The 19,532-nt window shown below is 41.0% G+C and overlaps 2 protein-coding genes across 2 annotated transcripts in view; both read right to left on the minus strand.

Moving 5' to 3' along the window:
- CYBB (cytochrome b-245 beta chain) overlaps positions 1-17,368 on the minus strand; it is a 103,386-nt gene extending 86,018 nt beyond the window's left edge. The window contains exon 1 of the mRNA XM_081809005.1: positions 17,229-17,368. The gene's annotated coding sequence lies outside the window, so the exon portion shown is untranslated. The remainder of the gene's footprint in view (positions 1-17,228) is intronic.
- The window catches only part of XK (X-linked Kx blood group antigen, Kell and VPS13A binding protein), a 44,169-nt gene that overhangs the window by 18,718 nt on the left and 5,919 nt on the right, over positions 1-19,532 (minus strand). The window contains exon 2 of the mRNA XM_081809006.1: positions 17,229-17,491. Within this exon, the coding sequence (XP_081665132.1) occupies positions 17,229-17,491 (263 nt within the window). The remainder of the gene's footprint in view (positions 1-17,228; positions 17,492-19,532) is intronic.

The raw sequence follows: 19,532 nt of genomic DNA on the forward strand, positions 1-19,532 counted from the left end.
CCATTAAAGTTACCAATGCTGTACCCAAAAAAAAAAAAAAAAAAGTAGGCACATACCCCTTGCAGACTTGTCATCTAGTGTAGCTTCCCTAAAAGGGGACCCTCCATAAATAAACAATTAATAATATAGTAAATTAACCTATAGTGAGCATCTTAACCAAGGGTCTATACCACATGCCAATGTTTTCTGCTTGTCTTATTTAATTTTCACAACAATCCCGTGAAGCCTGTGTTGATAGATGCAGTTTATAAATTAAGAGACAAAAGGTCTCTGAGGTCAGCTCAGTTACACTATTCAATAATAGAACAGGCAATGAGCCCAAGCTCCTGACCTTAGTCCCAGAGGATTTAAGCAAAGTACCAGCTGTGTTTCAGCTTTGAGGTTGCCCAGAATGAGAATGCCCCCTGAATTTCCCAGCACTGATGCCCCAGAGCTGTGGAGAAACCTCCAGCAAGAATATAATACTGTTTGGGCTCAGAGCTCCCCAATCCCGAGCTGCCCCATAGGATCTTCATGTGTGTCTTGACCATCTAGGTTTCTCAATGAGCTCCCGGATCTCTTCATGGAAATTTAATTCAGAGCCTACTTAGGCCAACAAAAAGGAAGGAGGAGGGAAGGAAAAGAAAGAAAAGGGAAGTGAGAAGAGAGGAAAGGAATAAAACAGCCTCTGTAACATTTCAAAGCACTTTCAAAACCAGTATCTGCCTTGTCCTCCTACCCTCCTAAGAAGGTAGGCAAAACAGTCATTGTCACTTCTGCTTCATAAAAGAAACTCAGATCTAGGAAGCCATATAAAATCAAAAGGAGAATGGAAAAATAGTATTAGACTCATATGGTAGAACAAGGGTTGGCAAACTGGGTCCTATTTTTGTACAGCCCAAGAGCTAAGAATGTTTTGTACATTTTTAAAGGGTCGGGAAAACAAGCAAAAACAAAGAATAAGTGACACAGACCATGATGGCCTGCAAAATCTAAGATATTTACCATCTGCCCCTTTACAGAAAATTGTTGCCTACAATAGAACACTTCTAAGTCACACACACAAAATAAACTAGCACTACATTCATCAGCATGCATGGTTCTCGAAATATTAATTATGTGGAGCAAAAATGCAAATTTCAAGATGATGTTTGCAGTATGATAAAGATTAAAGATCTACAAAATCAATGTATGATTTTTATGGATACAGTACAAATGCAATTAAGTTATAAATCCTGCATGAGAACAATAAATTCTGAAATCATGACAAGGGTCACAGGGTGCCCCAATTATACTAATATGTTATTTCTTAAAGAGGAAAAAAAAATATAATTCTGAAGCAAACATGTCATGTGAATATCTGATAAAGTACACAAGGAGGTATGTGGGTGTTTGTTATATTATTCTTTACTCCTGTCTATATGCTTTAATATTTTACAATACCAATATTTTGAGTTAATGTACAAAGAAAAAAATATCTGCAGTTAATAAGTGGGCGGATAGTGCAGATATTGTGTGTGGTTTTTAGCAGACCGCAGAGAAACATCAAAAAAGCCCTCATGACATCCTTGTGGGCAAGTCACAGACAGCTCATATACCAATATGAGTGCAGTTAGATGGATTTGCAACTGGATAAGCAATCTGTACTCATACTCTTCACTACTTCCATTCAGGCTAAAGGGCATTTATCAAGGAGCTTGAGGCTGTGGCTTTGGAGCTGTCCTAGTCTCACATTCTTGTAAACTACTGAAGACATACAAGTATACCTGGGACAATACTGGGAAGACAAGAGAATCATGATTCAAAATGATCTCGACAGGCTGATACCCTGGGCATGAATCCAAGAAAAGGAAATAGAACAAGAAAAAACATCAGGCCCTACCTTTATATATTTAAAAATACACTGTACAGGTACAGATGGGTAAATGTTGGCTTAGCCGGTCTCAGTATGACCAAAAAAAAAAAAACAAAAAACAGAATTTATATCCATCCATAGAAACCAATTGTATCATTCAGCTCCTCCCGAAGCTACATTTGGGCACATAAATAAAATCACAGAGTTCAGATTAAAGCCAAAAAATAAAATAAAACATAGTCCCACTGCTATCAGCTTTTGTGGAATAGGTCTGCAACATCACATGCAATGACGAATGCCATGTTTTAAGAAAAAAAGTGACAAGCCAGATTTTATGTCAAGTACAGTAACCTTGATAGCTACAAAGCATTCCATTAGAGAAATGACTGGAAGATCTGGAGAACAGAAAAGAAAAAGGAGACAAGATAGTTGTGAATATCTGGAGGTCTGCCATGAAGGGAGAATGGATGTGTTAGTGCTGCTTTAGTGGGAAAAAAATCAGGTCTAACCATGAGGCTGAAGATTAAAGGAGGCTGATTTCCACATAATACAAGTGAAAAATCTCTACTTAATGTCAGCTTGGTGCGGTATTAGCGTGAAAGGGATTTATTCCCCACGCCCCCCTGCCCCGCCCGTCTCCTCTCAACTGTGCTCTGCGGAAACAGAATGTGGAAGAAGTGACAGTGTCCCAGTTCTGAGCCTACATCACAAGAGGCTCTGCAGCCTGCATGCTTTGACTCTTCCCAGAGCCCTGCAACCAGCAGGCTAGCCTGCTGCAGGAGTAGAGCACCTGTAAGTGAGCCATTCCAAGTGCAGTCATCCTAGATCAGTCATTCCCAAATGACCCAAGATAAGCCTGGCTGGCCCAGACCAGAACTGCCTGGTTGACCTGTAGACTGATGAGCAATAATGTCTTAGGTGATCTGTAACTTACAATAGCTAACTGATATCAAGGAGACCTCTTGTCCCCTTTCCTGGCATATGGTACCTTGGTCTCTACTCACCCCAGGCTATTCCCTCAAGTCTCTCACCTTCAGAAATCTATAAATGATAATCAGGTCTGTCTTTACGCTTGTGAATACTCCCAAACTCCAGGGTACACACAGTGAACTATTTCAGGAGAACAGCAGTGGGGTGGGCCTGTGGGTTCCCAGCTTAGGAGATAGGAAATAAAGTGCTTGGATACCCATGTTGTGAGCACTCTTCATCTTGAAATCCCACTTTAGGTGGCTTAAGTGAGGGAGTAGCCTCTTACCACATATATTATTGAAGCCCCTATTCTCTCACCCTTTCCCTCAGGTATGTCCTTATAGAATCTGAGGTTGGGGATGTGGGGGTTGATTGTGGCAGGGCTGGTTTGTCACACTTGGAAAATCTTGAAGAAAGGAATCTAACCAATTCTTAGTGGCTTTTTTTTTTTTTTTTTTTTTTTCTGAATGTGGCACATACAGCTAGCTCCTGGGCCTGATGTCTTCTGGGGGAAAAGGAAAGGTCCCACTTAACTTATTATACAAGGAAGAACATACTAACAAGAAAGTTTTATCAATGGAACGGTGCCTTTTGAGTACTGAGAGCTCTACTGCTAAACAGAACCAAGCAAAGGCTGGTGGGACCACCTTTAAGGGACACCAAAGAAGGGACTTCTACATAGAGTACAAAGTCAGACATGATGACCTCTTAAATCCTTTCTACCTCTTAACATTCTCCATCTCCATGAGAAGCAGTGTTGGCTAAAAGACTAGCAAAGGGGGCGCCTGGGTGGCTCAGTTGGTTAGGCGACTGCCTTCGGCTCAGGTCATGATCCTGGAGTCCCGGGATCGAGTCCCGCATCGGGCTTCCTGCTCGGCAGGGAGTCTGCTTCTCCCTCTGACCCTCCCCCCTCTCATGTGCTCTCTCTCTCTCTCATTCTCTCTGTCTCAAATAAATAAATAAAATCTTAAAAAAAAAATTTCTAAAAAAAAAAAAAAAAAGACTAGCAAAGGGCCAAGCATCCAAAATCCTGGGTTTCAGTCTTAGATTTGGGCCCTTAAACTTCCTGAACCTTGGTGTTAACAGATACAGTGGGCCTCCCACTTAACTGGTATCCTTCCTCCATTCTTCCTTGAAGGCAGAACTCTAATTCTGATTACATGCTCACCCTCCCACATGTTAAAGGAAGATGCTCACAGGTTTGGCCCCTGGGATAAATCCAGATTTCTGCAGACCAGTCTCCTACAATTTTTTGTTGCAAATGGAAAAAATGATATTTGCATGGTATATTCACTGGGTTAAGTAGATGAAGTTATCTATCTATTCCAGGCCCCACCCAGCTGCTCTTTAGGGACAAGGGCATCTATATCTTAGAGGCATCTGTAACTCTCTATTACTGTGGCTAGAGACAGGTGTAGCCTGACCTCTGTCTGGCCAATGAAACCCGAGGAGAATTCTGCTGAATGAAAAGGTGTTCCTCCCCAATAAAAAAAAAAGCACGCAGGAAGAAACCTCTCTCTTCTCCCTGACTTGGTCATGCCTACATGTGATGTCTAGACCTATAACAACCTGTAGATGTTTTAAAACATGGCGCCCAAATTCGTTGATATTCTTCCCACTGAGAAGTAGAGTCTGTGTCTCCTTCTTGAATCTGAGATCTAGTGACTGATATGGCAAAAATGATTCTGCCAGTTTCTGGGCGAACATATTAAGAAACAGAAAATCTCCACTGCATGTCTCTTAAAACAGGCATTCTTAAGACCTAGCTGCCAGACACTGGGGAGGGTATGTGCTATGGTGAGTGCCGTGAACTGTGTAAGACTGTTGAATCACAGACCTTATACCTCCAAAACAAATAATACATTATATGTTAAAAAAAAAAAAAAAGAAGATAGCAGGAAGGGAAAAATGAAGGGGGGGAAATCGGAGGGGGAGACGAATCATGAGAGACTATGGACTCTGAGAAACAAACTGAGGGTTCTGGGGAGGGGATGGGTTAGCCTGGTGATGGGTATTAAAGAGGGCACGTATTGAATGGAGCACTGGGTGTTATACACAAACAATGAATCATTGAACACTACATCAAAAACTAATGATGTAATGTATGGTGATTAACATAACATAATAAAGACCTAGCTGCCATGCTGTGAGGGAGCCAAGGAGAGGCCCACATGGAAAAGAACTAAGGCCTCTGCCCTCAGTCCCAGCTAAGCAACCAATAGGAAACAGAGTACCAAACTGCCAGCCATGTGAGTAAGTCCTTGGAAGTGGATTCTCTAGCCTTCAGTCAAGCTGCTCCAGCTGACACCACATGAGGCAGAGATAAGCTGACCCTGTGGAGATCTGCCCAAATTACAAGTTCATGGGCAAAAGAAACGACTGTTGTTATTTTAAGTCATTGTTTTGTGGTGGTTTACTATGCAGCAATATCTTATGAATATATAGTCCTCTTGCAATCACGAGGGGAAACAGACACAAAGATGGAAAATGCCTAGGTCCTTGATGACACTGTTGTGCCGATAAATCAGCCAACCATGGGATCATTCTGCCTCTGAATTTATTATATGAGGTGATATATATAATATATATATTTTTTAATTTTTATATTTTTATTTATTTTTAAGCCACTTTTAGTTGGGACTTCTATCACTTGCAATTGCAATGTCTTAAATGATACCCTTTGCCTTTTCAACTATAAAAATGAAATTAATATGATTGCCATGCTCTTTAGTTTTCATCATTCACTGACTATATATTGAGAACCCATATGTGCCAAACTGGGTATGCACAAATGAGTAAGACAAAGACCCATGGCTAGACCAGTATCAGGCCTGACCACTCTCCCCACCCCCAACAAAAACTAATAAACATTCATTGAGGAAGCATGAAAAACACAGATAAGTGGAAAGAAGAAAAAATAACCCATAACCTATCTCAAGACAACTAATTAACATTTCAGTGTATTTCCTTTGAGACTCCTTTTGATGTTTTCTATTTTGTGTATGCATGTGCATATGTGCACGTGAGTGTGTGTGTGTGTGTGCAACACATGCAAAAAACTGAGATGCTGTGGCAGAAACTTATAAACTTACATAAAGCACTACACACACACACCGAGCTATCCTTCAACATCCTTTCCATGTGCCTCTAAGAATGTACAAATTATAACTATTATCTTTAGATTAGTTCATAAAACACAGCTGGTCCTAGAAATAGGTGATACATTAAGGAAGTTTTTTTCTGAAGCTAGACAGTGTGTCTGGCCAAGGTACATCTCTGGGAAGTAACCTGATTAAAATGAAGGCAATTATGTCAGGTTACCAAAGTTCAAAGAACCGTATTATAAAATTAGACCGATGAACCCTAGAGCCTCTTCAGCCTTTCTCCAAATATGGCTGAAATGAAACAGTAGGGATGAGTTATAAACACCTCTGAAATCACTAACTGAAACATCCTATGCTAACCACCACCTTCTACCCATTCATCTCACTTGTCTAAGAACTACTACAACTGTTTTTTTATATTCTTATCAAGCAGTCACATCAAATGAACCCTCTATTTCCCCCCATCCAGTTAAGAATCTTTGGTGCACAACTTCATTGATTCTCTTGCACAAACCTCAAACACACCTGCCCCTCCATTCTTCTGCAGCCTGTGACAGAACTTGTACCCTGGAGGAATCTAGCTGCCTTTTCCACAGCTGCCCGTGCCTGGCCTGCTGTGGTTCAAATTACCACCTCCATTCAGATGACTACTCTCAAGCAGCAGAGCCTGAGGCAAGCATTTGGATGCAGGCGGATCATCTGGGATATAAGCCTAGGAAGCAAAGTGAAGGAGTGAAGGCAGCAGGGCTAATAAAGACTACATGAAGCTGGTTACCACTGTGGCAAGCAGGGCTCATTGTCTCTGGGGATCCACAGAGGACTGTAACATTTGGACCCCAAATTACCCATCTTAAGGACAGAGGCTGAGGCTATATCCACTGACTACCATCTCCTTTAGTTTGCAGGTGGCCTCGTGAGTGTTCCCTCATACTTCTCATCTACACTTAAACTGCATTCTCTGGCATAGGAGAAAACCCAGAAGCAGGAAAAAAGAGAAATACCACAGTGTGTGCTGGGACTCATAGTTGATGTGGGATGCTGGCAATGCATGTGGAACTCTTCCCCACAGCTGCACTAAAATCGAGAGGGCCAAGGAAAAGTGGCTCAGAGTATCCAAGAGCCTGCTATGGGCCCCAAATTTAGCTTTCCAGGCTATACATCCATTCTTGCTTACAAACTAAATCTTCAAACTCTATGTGATGCCCCACAGACACTTCCAACTCAAAATGAGAGAAACTGAGAGGAGTCAGAAGCATACCCATGGAGTCAAATTCTTTAATAGCATTTGCTGATGACAGTAGCATGGGGCCCCCTCAACTGTGAGTGGGTTTGCCAGTGAATGAGGCTATGAGGGCCCTCGCCAGGCTCTAGAACACCGGCATCAGCAATTCTTCTTGAATTGGGACATGTCATCAATTAGACAGATTGTCCCATCCCTAAGGAAGTGGTAGAGCTCAAGGTCTGGCACTGCCTTCTCCACATACTGTGAGGCGATGGTCATGGGCCTTGTTGCTTGCCAGCTCCAGGATACAGGCTGTCAGCTCACTGATACACATGCAAAGTGCATGGTCCAGTGGAGGTTCAATGGTCTCTCCTCCCACAGTGTAATAAAACCAGTTTTATTCCCAAGGACATCTTTATTTCAATGTTCCTAATCAACATTCCTTTGTTCTCTTTTGAAGTGGTTTTTTTAAAGATTTTATTTTTTTTTTAATTTGAGAGAGAGAGCACAAGAGGGGGTAGGGTCAGAGGGAGGAGCAGACTCACTGCTGAGCAGGGAGCCCGATGCGGGACTCGATCCCGGGACTCCGGGATCATGACCTGAGCCGAAGGCAGTCGCTTAACCAACTGAGCCACCCAGGCGCCCTTGAAGTGGTTTTTAACACCTGTCCACTCCTTCATAAGTAATAAAATCTTCCAACATGTATCCATATCTATATGAGTGACATGATTTCACCTTTTGAAAAATATCTTTTCACTGCTTTGAAACTCACAATGAGATGCCCAATAGGTTCACCTGTCAGAACCAGGTAAATGGTTCTTGGAGAATGTACCTCATGTACAGTTAAAGCTCAGGAGTGTCCTTTCTTGGCTCTCCTAGCTGAAGCCAAAGTGCCAACAGAACTGTGTTCACTCTGCCATTTTCTGTCTTTTAAAAAATTGCCTCATACTAATGTATTTCTGTTTTGTTTTTGTTCATTTACGGCCATTAAGTTATTCCCCATGGTTGGCAGAAATGGATGGGAATTTGGTTTGTGGATCTGACCATCTGGAGATCTCTTTACATAGACTCATGGTTTATAGAGATCTAGCCCCTGCTGGGTGAGAGGCAACAGAGAATCTGGCTTGTCAGTCTTTTTGTTTATTAGTCTATTTTTAAGCTTAAATCAATTCAGAATTTCATGCCCTTTGGGAAGGAAATAGCTTTTTGAAATCTGGACTGGGAAGATTTTGTTTCTGTGTTTACCCTTGATCCATGGCTAAAATTGTAAAATTGAAGCTGTTTCTCTGGAGCTATATGTCTCCATATCTGTAATTCAGAAATGCCTTCACCTCTGATTGTGTGAGTGTGTAACATTTTCTTACCTTGCGATGGTATTAATATATTAGATTATAAAGTCTCTTTCTTCATTTAAAGGAGCTCTGTTCTGAGTGGCATACGTAGATAAGTAATTGCTTATATAAACAGAATATAACAAAAATTTCCTAAAATACAGAAATTAAATATTTTAAATGTGCTAAATTTAAAAAATATATTTTAAAAATTCAAATTTATATGGAATTTATGTAAATCTTTGACAATTTCAACTAGTACAATATTTGGGGTTTAATGAAAACAACTGTTTTCTCTGATATATATTTCTGTGAAATATAATACAAGCATACATTTTTATGCCTCTTCAGTATATTTTTGCTAAACTTACACAGGTTTATAATCAAATGGGCTAGAATTACCTACTGAATGTTTAAGATTACAAAAATATCAATTTATGTTTAAGCAAATTGAATCACTGTTCTGACGAACTTGTATTTCCACAGTAATGAGGCTTTGTAGTATGTCACCTTGGAAGTGTTTCCAAAATCTTTAGATAACTGAAGACCTTTGACCGATATTATGAAACAGCAGACACAGAATGGACACTTAGATCATTTCTAAGTAAGAATACTAAAACACTCATTATTAAGCATAATATTAGTTTATATACTTTTGCTTATTTGTATATGCTACAAAGAGGCTATACCTTTGGGTTTGTAGATGAATGTGTTCATTTCTGCCACGTTGTGAAATGTATAAGGGAATCGTATAGCTGAATAAAAGCTAGGTTGAGTGTATTCATGAGCTCTGCTAAAATGACAGAAATTCACAATTATCCACCCCCTAGTTTCCTCTGTGAAATGCGAGTGCTTAAATGTTATAAGTAATAAATATGAATGAGACTATATGTGACTGAGACTCTACTAGGAGTCTCAAGATAATGAGACATGTTTTTTTGTTTGTTTTTTTTAAGTGCCAAAAAGAGAATGTTTCTGTCTGAAGTAAAATCACTTGTTCCAGAATTTCCTATGGCTGCTGTAACAAATTACCACAAATCTGGGGGCTTAAAACAATACACATTTGTTCTCTTACAGTCCTGGAGGTCAGAAGTCTGAAGTCAGGTTCACTGGGCTGTAATCAAGGTGTCAGTAGGGCCCTGCTCCCTCCAGAGGCCCTAGAGTAGAGAATCCCTTTCATGGCCTTTTCTAGCTTCTAGAGCTGGATTCCTTGCATTCCTTGGCTGGTGGCCCTTTCCTCCAGCTTCAAAGCCAGCAGTCCTCACATTATCTTCTTCCTCTGTCATCAAAAGTCCTCCTGCCTCTCCCTTATAAGGACACTTGTGATTACATTAAGGACCCATCAATGTCATTCACAGGTTTTAGGGTTTAGAACCTGAATATCTTCAGGGTCCTTATTCAAGCTCCCACCTCACCTTCTATGTAATCCGTCCAAATAGCAGAGATTCCATATCTCACCATAGTAACACTTTCTTATGACTTTATCATGCCCTTGATTATTCCCTTTAAAATAAAAGAAACCTGCATTTACAAATGTGTTAGTGATTTTGGTATGTTTATTTAAATATTGTATTGTTACTTTATTTAATAAAGAGCCAAGCTACAATCATTCATGCACTCAGTCAGGCACCCATGATCCCATCTTAAGTCTCAAATCTCCTGGGAAACTTTTCAATTTTACCTTCCAACAATGAATCCAAAATGAAAAATGAAATAAAACTTAACAACACCTTTTGTACTCAAAACTGTCTTTGAGATTTCCTGAGGTCCCTAAAAAGTCACGAAGATTGTTTTTTTACCTTATAAAAACTTAGAAAAAAAATAGCTCAATTTGTTATGTTAGTATTGATTAGTTGCATAAGAAAAAGTCAAATCAAAAGAGGTATTCAGCCTTCCACAGATTAAAGTTGAATAGGGAAAATATTAAGAATATCACTATTTCAGTTCTATGCTATATGCAGAGTTCCTAGATTTTGTCAGCACCCTTATTGTCTATTGTATGTTTCTTTTTTAAAAAGATTTTATTTATGGGGCGCCTGGGTGGCTCAGATGGTTAAGCGTCTGCCTTCGACTCAGGTCATGATCCCAGCGTCCTGGGATCGAGCCCCGCATCGGGCTTCCTGCTCAGCAGGGAGCCTGCTTCTCCCTCTCCCTCTGCCTCTCTCCCTGCTCATGCTCTCTCTCTCTCTGTGTCTCAAATGAATAAAAAAAAAAAAAAAAAAAAATTTTATTTATTTATTTGACAGAGAGCTAGACAGCACAAGCAGGGGGAGAGGGAGAAGCAGGCTCAGTGCAATGCGGGACTCAATCCCAGGACCCTGGGATCATGACCTGAGCCGAAGGGAGATGCTTAACCAACTGAGCCACCCAGGCGCCCCTATTCTATGTTTCTAATGACGGAGTGCTGCTGTTGCTTTCCCTGATGCTATTAGGCAACAAGCTGCAGCTCCCCATTAGCCACAGGGACCTCCTACTGAAAAAAAAGGTCACTAAATTCAGCGCCTGAGCTCATGCATTCCTGTTTTCCTCGCCAGCATTCTCAAGTACGGGATGGCCAACATCCTGGAGCTGGCAGGCCAGGAGGCCCTCAACAGCCACAAGATGCGCATCACCCCAGAGCACGTGCAGAGGGCCCTGGGCAACAAGCAGCACCTGAGCCACCTCTTTGAGGATAACACCTACTCTCAGGTGGAAGCCGTGCCCCAACCCAAGGAGTGGTGAGGCCCAGGTACCAAAGCCCACAGCCTCATCTAGTCCCCAGTGCTGCGCATAGATGAGGGAGGCCTGCTCTTCTGTCAGCAAAAGCCATTAAAGGATTTAAATCCAGGGCCATTCTTCTGACTGTTCTCTATTTCTGTCCTTCTGAGTGGGAGGTGTCTGTCAGACATTCTCTCCCCTACAACCAGCTACTCCCTTTGGGGTAGCCTATGATTTTGAATGTTAGGGAAACAACAGGGTTTCCTTCCAGCAGAGACAAAATTAAAAATTGTCCTTACGTCCAAAATTTATTTGATGCTATATTCCTACCAGTACCTCTGGCTATTATGAAAGACCCTGATCATTTTAAGTCAGACTCTCTGGAAGCCAAAGAAAACCACCTTGCTGATATCTGCAAAAACACCGCTCTTATGGGATCCAAAGACCAAACCTCTGTTGTGGTCCAGAAAACTGCTTCCCCTAGTGACAACCCAAGAGAATTAGCTAGGGGAATACAACAACTGACCCCTGAAAAGGAAAAACAAAATTGGAAATCTAAAGGCTATTGGGGTCATGAAGAACAGAAACTTGGTTTGGACCCAATAACAAACCAGTCCTGCCAGAAAATTTAAAACTTCCACATTAACTACCATATGTGAATTAACTCATTGATTAATAAAATAACGTTCATGAATCAATCAATATTGGTGGGGAAACGCTGACAAGACCGCAAAACGCACTTACCTCCCTTGCTCCGTATGCCCTAAGTTTAACCCAGGGAAACCTACCCATACTGTCCCGGACATTTTAATTTGCCCTGGGGACCACTCATATTTGGCAAACAGATTTCGTACAATTGCTCCCATCTACTGGACAGAAGTACATTCTGGTAATGGTTTGCATGTTTTCAGATTGGACTGAAGCTTTCCCATGTAGCTAGGCAACTGCTTCTTCTGCACCTAAATTCCTATTAGAAAAGATTATTTCCACTTGGGGAATCGCCTTTGAACTTCATAGTGATAGGGGTCAAAGACTTCGGTAAGTCTATGCTGCCTGGCCCGATCGGCAGCTGTGGCACTGTGGTAACTGCGTTACCATCCTCAGTCTTCAGGACTGGTCAAACATACAAATGGAATTACTAGACTCAATTAGCTAAATCAGCTGAAATCTTCCAAATACCCTGGTCAAAAGCGTTACTGCTGGTTCTTCTAAGCCTTAGATCTACTCTCTTCAGGATACATAAACTTTTGCCTTTTGAAATAATTACAGAATGGCCAATATGCTCAGCCCCCACTTCTTTTGACCCACAACTAATAAGGGGGGGTAGGGAGATATACTTCACTTTTGCAAAGGCCTGATCAAGTCCATAGAAAATAATCACACTCTGGTAGAACAACCTTTCCACAGTGAGCTCCTGGGAAACCAAGACATCAAACATCACATCTTCCAGTCTGGATGTTTCATCTATTGGAAAAGACATCTCCAAACAGACTCCCTTCAACCTCACTGGAAAGGCCCTACTGGAAATAACACCAGGTGTTATTAACTAACCTCTGAGCAGCCAAACTTCAAGGAATAGATTCCTGGATTCATGTGTCTCATCTGGAAAAAAAAAAGCCCCCAAATCTGAATGGACTGGCATACCATCTGGTGACTGAACAACGAAAATTTCTAGTAACTGAAGCAGGTGACATCAGAAGTAGACAGCGTACCCAAGATGTATAGACCAGGCCTGTACTGAGTTTGTTTTCCCTTCTCACTCTGTGTTTAACCTTGTCATTCAGGTCTTCAATTGTTTCTTCCCTAGTTTTCGTACTATCCTTTACTTTAGCTTTAACGCATTCTTTTAGCTCCACCTTACAAAAACTCTCTGATTCTGCTAAACTTACTGATTTCTGGATTTGTGCCAGAGTAAATAATACTCATGATGATGAACCTAGATTGGTGGCCTGGCCACTATCTTTAGAAGGATGGCAAAACCTACCTGACAAAGGTGTAGGATCTTCCTTTGGTACCTCTGAAACCACACATCTTCCCTCCTTGAAAACTGGCACAAAATATTATGGTTTTCCACTGGGTACTCCCCACTCATAAAGCAATACTCTCACTCAGGTCTGGACTCTTACCCAAAAATCTTTCTTTTAAAAAAAATAATGGAGGGGCGCCTGGGTGGCTCAGTTGGTTAAGCGACTGCCTTCGGCTCAGGTCATGATCCTGGAGTCCCGGGATCGAGTCCCGCGTCGGGCTCCCTGCTCGGCAGGGAGTCTGCTTCTCCCTCTGACCCTCCTCCCTCTCATGCTCTCTGTCTCTCATTCTCTCTCTCGCAAATAAATAAAATCTTAAAAAATAAATAAATAAATAAATAAAATAATGGAAATGGCAAAACTCTAGGGTATCTCCCAGTAAATATCTGTAACTATACTGTTTTATAGAACCTAGATGAACATGAATTCACTCCCTTTTGGAATCCAGAAGACTCTATCATCTTCCCTATGGTGGGGCAATAGAAATGCAGTAAGATGGGAAAATTGGAAGCTAATGTGCTCCCACTCAATGGTACTTCACTGGGGACTGACCAAATATCTGGCAAAAGATGGAAACTTAATTCAACTCACTTTTTTCCTAGAGATCTCCCAGACCTCAACCAAAATCTTACTAATACTAGATCAGCTCATTTGTTACTTCAGATCTATAGAAATTTAAAGAGCTCACATAATCATTCCCATAATGCTAGTAAAACAGATTATCATGTGCTCTGTATAATAATGATTACATTTCTGATTATGGGATCTTTTCTTTCATTCCAGGGGAAAGAATCTGGGCAAAAGGACCCAATTATGCCTTATCCTTAGAAGACAGTAGGGACTTCTTTTTATGTGGAAGAAACATATTCTACACTATCCCTCAACTAAAAGGGATGTGGAGGGGTTGTTGCCTTACCCCTGATACTGAAATTAGAAAAACCCTTCCCTCTTCTGCTTATATACCTAACATAGAGTCTTTCTCCTACCAATTTAAAAGGATACATCGGAACTGGGAAGGTTGTAATTATGGCTGGATACCTACATATAACCCTACAGTAGACAGAAAAATTTGGGGCCTTTCACCAGAGCCTTTCTTCCTTGGGTTGAAGTAGCGAAAATTAAAAACAAAAAACACCATTCGCAATCTTTCTAAAGTTATGTCCACCACTTTCAATGCTTCCGTCTAAGCCTTTGCATATCAGCAGACCCAGATCGATAGCCTTGCAGAAGTAGTTCTAGAAAACTGCAGGGCCCTAAACCTCCTCTCTGCTCAGCAGGGGGAACCTGTGTCCTACTCAGAGAAGAAAGTTGTCTTTATGTCAGTAAGTCAGGGAAAATAACACAAGAACTAAAAATAATGAAGGACAATATCAAGCTGCTAGCTGAAGCTGGCCAACCTCCCAGAACTCAGGACATTTTTTATCTATTAAACATGGGCAATCAGGGAAACTGGTAAGTGCATTTCAATTACTAGCTATCATTGGGCTTTTCATCCTCAGTTTAATCTTTTTAATTAAATTTCTACTGTTTTGTATTAATAAGCAAATGTCTTCTTCCCAAATGTATGTATAAAATAAAATCCTTTTCCTTTGAAAAGCTTTCTCTGAAACTCAAATAATCATGGAAACTAAGCCATCCACCTTAAAGGGACATACCTGAGATTATTCATTTTTCAATCCTCTTATTGTTCAAATGAGGCCATTGAAATTCCATATCATTTCCCTCCTCTGTGGGACAAGACACCTGAGGGTGGGGTCCTCCTCATCTCTGTGAGGAAAGGCGACTGAGGTTGGTCCTCTGCTCCATGGGAAAAGATACCTGAGGACAACCCTCCTAAGCTCCATGGGACATACAATACAATCCACCTATAAAGAACTTTACTTTTGACAAAAATTAATAAATACACCTGAAGGACATAACTGATCAGCAATGTTTTCTGTGAAAGATCTTGATCAACAGGGGGAAATGTGAAAGAACTTCAATCTAACATAAACCCAGAGGATATAAAATGGAAAATCTCACGCCTGTGCCCTAAGGAAAACAAAATTTAAGGACTAAGAGACTGCTTTCCCGTAAGTGTCTGATTTACAACAAAACTGATAATATTGGAATTTTCTTAATGATAGGGAAGTAGTCAGGGGTTGCTTCATATCAACCCTGGAAAGCTCTGCTTATGATTTCCCAGAGGCATGAACAAGAAATGACCCACGTCGGCTGGTCTCGCAAAATGAGCTGAGTTGAGCTTTGTTTGTAAGACTGGACTGGTTTTGTCTGCTTGGGGAATTTTTAAGGCTGGTCTCTACTTGTTTGGATTGTAACAGTCTCCAACTGAACTCTCCCCACTTTGCATTCCCTGCCCAGAAATACGGCCTACCCCCAACCTTCAGCGGACTCGCCTGCAGTTTGCTGTAGCGTGTGGGTCCCAAATTACAATTCCTCTGCTATTCCCAAATAAACTCATCTCTTTTTAGAATTTTGACCTGGCCTCTTCATTTAGGTCAACAAAGACAATCTTCATTTTCAAAAACTTGAGGAAAAAAACTGGATCAACTGGCCAAAATCAAGTAGGCTATCACCACCTCTGGTCTCTTGCTGTGTTCCTATCACATGGAAAAAACCAAGAACTGGGAAAATGGTAGAGTGCCATGCAGAGGACTCACCTTGGTCAATGCCCATTCCAGTTATAAGTCCTTAGAGAACAAGGATGCCGCTACATTTATTGAGTACCTACTGTCTGCCTGGGGCTGTGGGAGGCATTTCACATAAATGTTAATGGACCGAGGTTCAAGACCTCAACTTTAGGTCCTGACATATCTTAAGAATCGTAGTCACTCTGAGGTAACCTGAATGAGCTGTGCCGTGCAAATACCCTGTGACCCTGCTGTAAATTAAGCCATTTTACCAGCGAGCCTAGATGGTAAACTCTAGCCTCAGCAGAAAGAAGAGAATACTGAGGGAAGTAAAATTAAGAGTGATTTATTTTTTTAAAATTCCAATTTCTGTGTTACCTTAAATATGTATTTTTTTCAACTTAAGGCTTTTAACTCATTTTTGCTTATCTACATAGTAAAACCTACCAGAATATCTGGTTTTCATTTACCTATAATATTTGGGAGGAGTTGTTTCCTCTCCTCATATGAAGTTTTTTCACTTGTGTCTTAGGCATGTAGAGGTTTTTGTTTTGTTTTGTTTAAATCTGGCTTAACCAAAACCTGCCCTCAATTTGATGATTCAACAACAGTCCAAAGATTAGACAACTGTGTTCATTTAAAAGCTGAGCTACCTATTAGAACTTCAAGAAGATAGGAGAGTGCTCTTGATTCGATCATTCATCACAAAGAACCCATTACGACCAAGGGGCTCAGCTGGTTTAGAACTATCACTGAATGACGGAGGCAAAATCCAAAGAGGCCCAGCTTCTGACAGGTGCATTTTCAGCCAACAGCAAGCTGTTTTTTCCAAAATGGTCACGGCAATGAATTTCTAGAACTCTACCATTCCCCATCAAGAGTCAGAGTTTCCTCCCCTCCCCTTCCTTTGAACCTCGATGGGATATTTGACTGCTTCAACAAAGAAAACACAGCAGAAATAATGTCGTGTGACTTCCGAGGCTGGATCACAAAAGGTGATTCTTTTTCGCTCCCAGGACACTACCCTTGAAAACGGCCACCACGCTGGGAGGAAGCCCCAAGCAGCCCACATAGAGAGATGAAATGGAGAAGATTGGAGGCCCTCAGCAACAGCTAGCGTCGGCCATAAGCAATGTGAGGGAAGGAGCCTTCAATGGATTCTAGCCCCTTATCATTGAGTCATCCCAGCTGATGTACAGTGAAGTGCAGGTGAGCCCTTCTGGGCTGCCCTGCACAAATTGCAGATTCATACGCAAAATAAACACTTATTATTTTAACTAAGTTTTCAGCTTAGTAACTGGAACACAGACTCAGAACTGAAGGCATATATGAATGAATTTCACATGAAACAAAATAAACTTTGTTTTACTCCCCACTTTGACCCCTGAATGCAGGCAGAAATGAAAAATATACATACATCTTCCGATAGTGACGTCCTGCTGCAGGGCGCTTATATACAGCTGCAGAGTCAGCTGGGGGGCTGAGCCCAGGAAGGCCTGGATCACTGATGCGCGACTGAACGCAGACCGGTGAGTGAAGAGCTTGCCCTCGGCCTGGCCCACCTCCTTCTCAACTTCTTCGGAGAAGCCATTTTTTGGCATCTGTCGCTTCTTAGTGATGCTGACATAAGGCTCTTCGATGTGGCCTGATTGACAATAGATGCAGAAGACTTCAAAACACCTGGAAACAAATCAGCAAGTCATGATAATCAGAGACAGACAGGATTCTGTCTTCTCTCAGTTACACTGCTTACACTTAGCCTGATTCTCAAACTTTGACGTGGCTACTCTGGACTACAGCCCCTTCTCTCAAATCACCCACTCCAAGGAGTTCTGAGCATGAAGTTAGTCCTCTTGCGGCCCTCCAGCAGGTTGACTGGAAATGAGTGTGAACTTAATTGAGAGAGGACGCCAAAGGCCACCGAGGCAAGGAAACCCAGTAGGGAAGGGGAAGTGGTTCAGGCTCCAGAGCCAGAGAAGAATATTCAATTTCCCTTCATGACACTTACTGGCTGTGCAGCCCTGGGCAAGTCATTTAACCCTTGAACCCTTTCCCTCAATTATAAAGCAGAGATAACACCTACTTTGCCACACTGTTGTGGCAATAATACAGTATATGGGTGTGTATGTTTGTGTGTATACTGAGATATGTATTCATATATATATATATATACACACACATATATATATATATTCTTTTTCCACATCCAGTAGATGCCCCATATCACCTCAGTTAAAGCAGCAGCTACGGGTTGGGAGAGCCCCTAGCGCAGAGCAGCTTGCCATCTAGCACTCGCCTAAAAGACCACAATATACTACCTAGCTCTCGGCTCTCATAAACCCTTATGAGACATGACTAAAGTCAATCCTGTCTGGAGGTCTGTCAGCTATGTCTTACTTATGGAATAAGCCTGCCCTAGGGAGGGAGCCTCAACCAGTCGCCTTTCTAGACTGACAGAGTACCTAGCTTTTAAAATTAGATTTTCCTCTCTAGGTAATGATATGGATACCAAAGGGAGGAAGAGTACTGATCTGCGTGATTTACTCTGAAGTGCACACACATACACACACATGGATTGATGGGTCAATCGAGGGATGGAAAGACGCATGAAACAAAATGTTAACTGTAGAACCTAGGTGGTGAGTACTTGGGTGTTCACTGTATAATCCTTTTAAGTTGTCTTCTGTATGTTTGAAAATCTTCATAATATAATGCTGGGGGAAAATGGGTTTTTCTTAGAAATAAGAAAAATGTTCATGGCCTTAGGTTTAAAAATTGTTAAAGGACGTTTTTTTTCTCCCAACATGCATTTTCATAACAACCTTATGATGCTGCCAGAAGGTTTTATGGCTTCATCTATTTTATTGAAAGTTGTTAACTTTGTACTCTCACCCGAGGCAACTATGGCAACAAGAATACATTTATAATTAAATAATAAAACGATGTAAGAAAGGAAATGCAGGAGTCTCTCTGATGAGTATAAAGTGGACATATTTTGTGACTACTGTCTTTGTTCATTCCTTCCTGGGAGGACGAAGATACATAGCAGTGTATGTGTGTATTTAAGAGAAAGAGAGATATGGTGGGGGCGACAGGTTTGTCTGGTACATTTTGTCCAATGGGGTCAAAGACACTTTGATATAGTACATAAAAACAGATAAAAAAGCCTGGGCCAATTTGTTCAACTGAAAATAATGAAGTACAGGCTGTGAGTTCAAGTCCAGCTAATCCAACTGAATTTTCTCTGAGAAAAACTCAAATCTGTAAGAACTATTTGAGGCCTAGCAACTTCACACAAGGACTACAAGACAAAATAAATTGACCATCATCTTAATTCTCAAATATGTGATGAATGCAGATGGACTTTGCCAGTGCTATGGGAAATGCAAAGACAGCTGGGGTACACCTGCCTCATTCAGAGGTGCTCACAATCTAAATGGAAAAGGGTACGTATACATAATGAGGATAATAATGAACACAACTAATATTTACATGGCACTTTCGGTTTACAAAATATTTCTCAAAATATTTCTCATATAAGCCTACTGCAAGAATTTGAATCACAGCATTATTTGTAATAGGAAAATTCTGGGAATATTCTAAGGGTCCTAAAATAAAACAATAATTAAATAAATCATAATATATATATTCAATGAAATATTACCCAGTCCTTAAAACTGATGGTATAGACATACATCTACTAATATATAAAAATGTCTAC

Source organism: Leptonychotes weddellii, chromosome X, assembly GCF_054177405.1.
Source record: "Leptonychotes weddellii isolate Sample4059 chromosome X, ASM5417740v2, whole genome shotgun sequence".
In the NCBI taxonomy this organism is placed as follows: domain Eukaryota; kingdom Metazoa; phylum Chordata; class Mammalia; order Carnivora; family Phocidae; genus Leptonychotes; species Leptonychotes weddellii.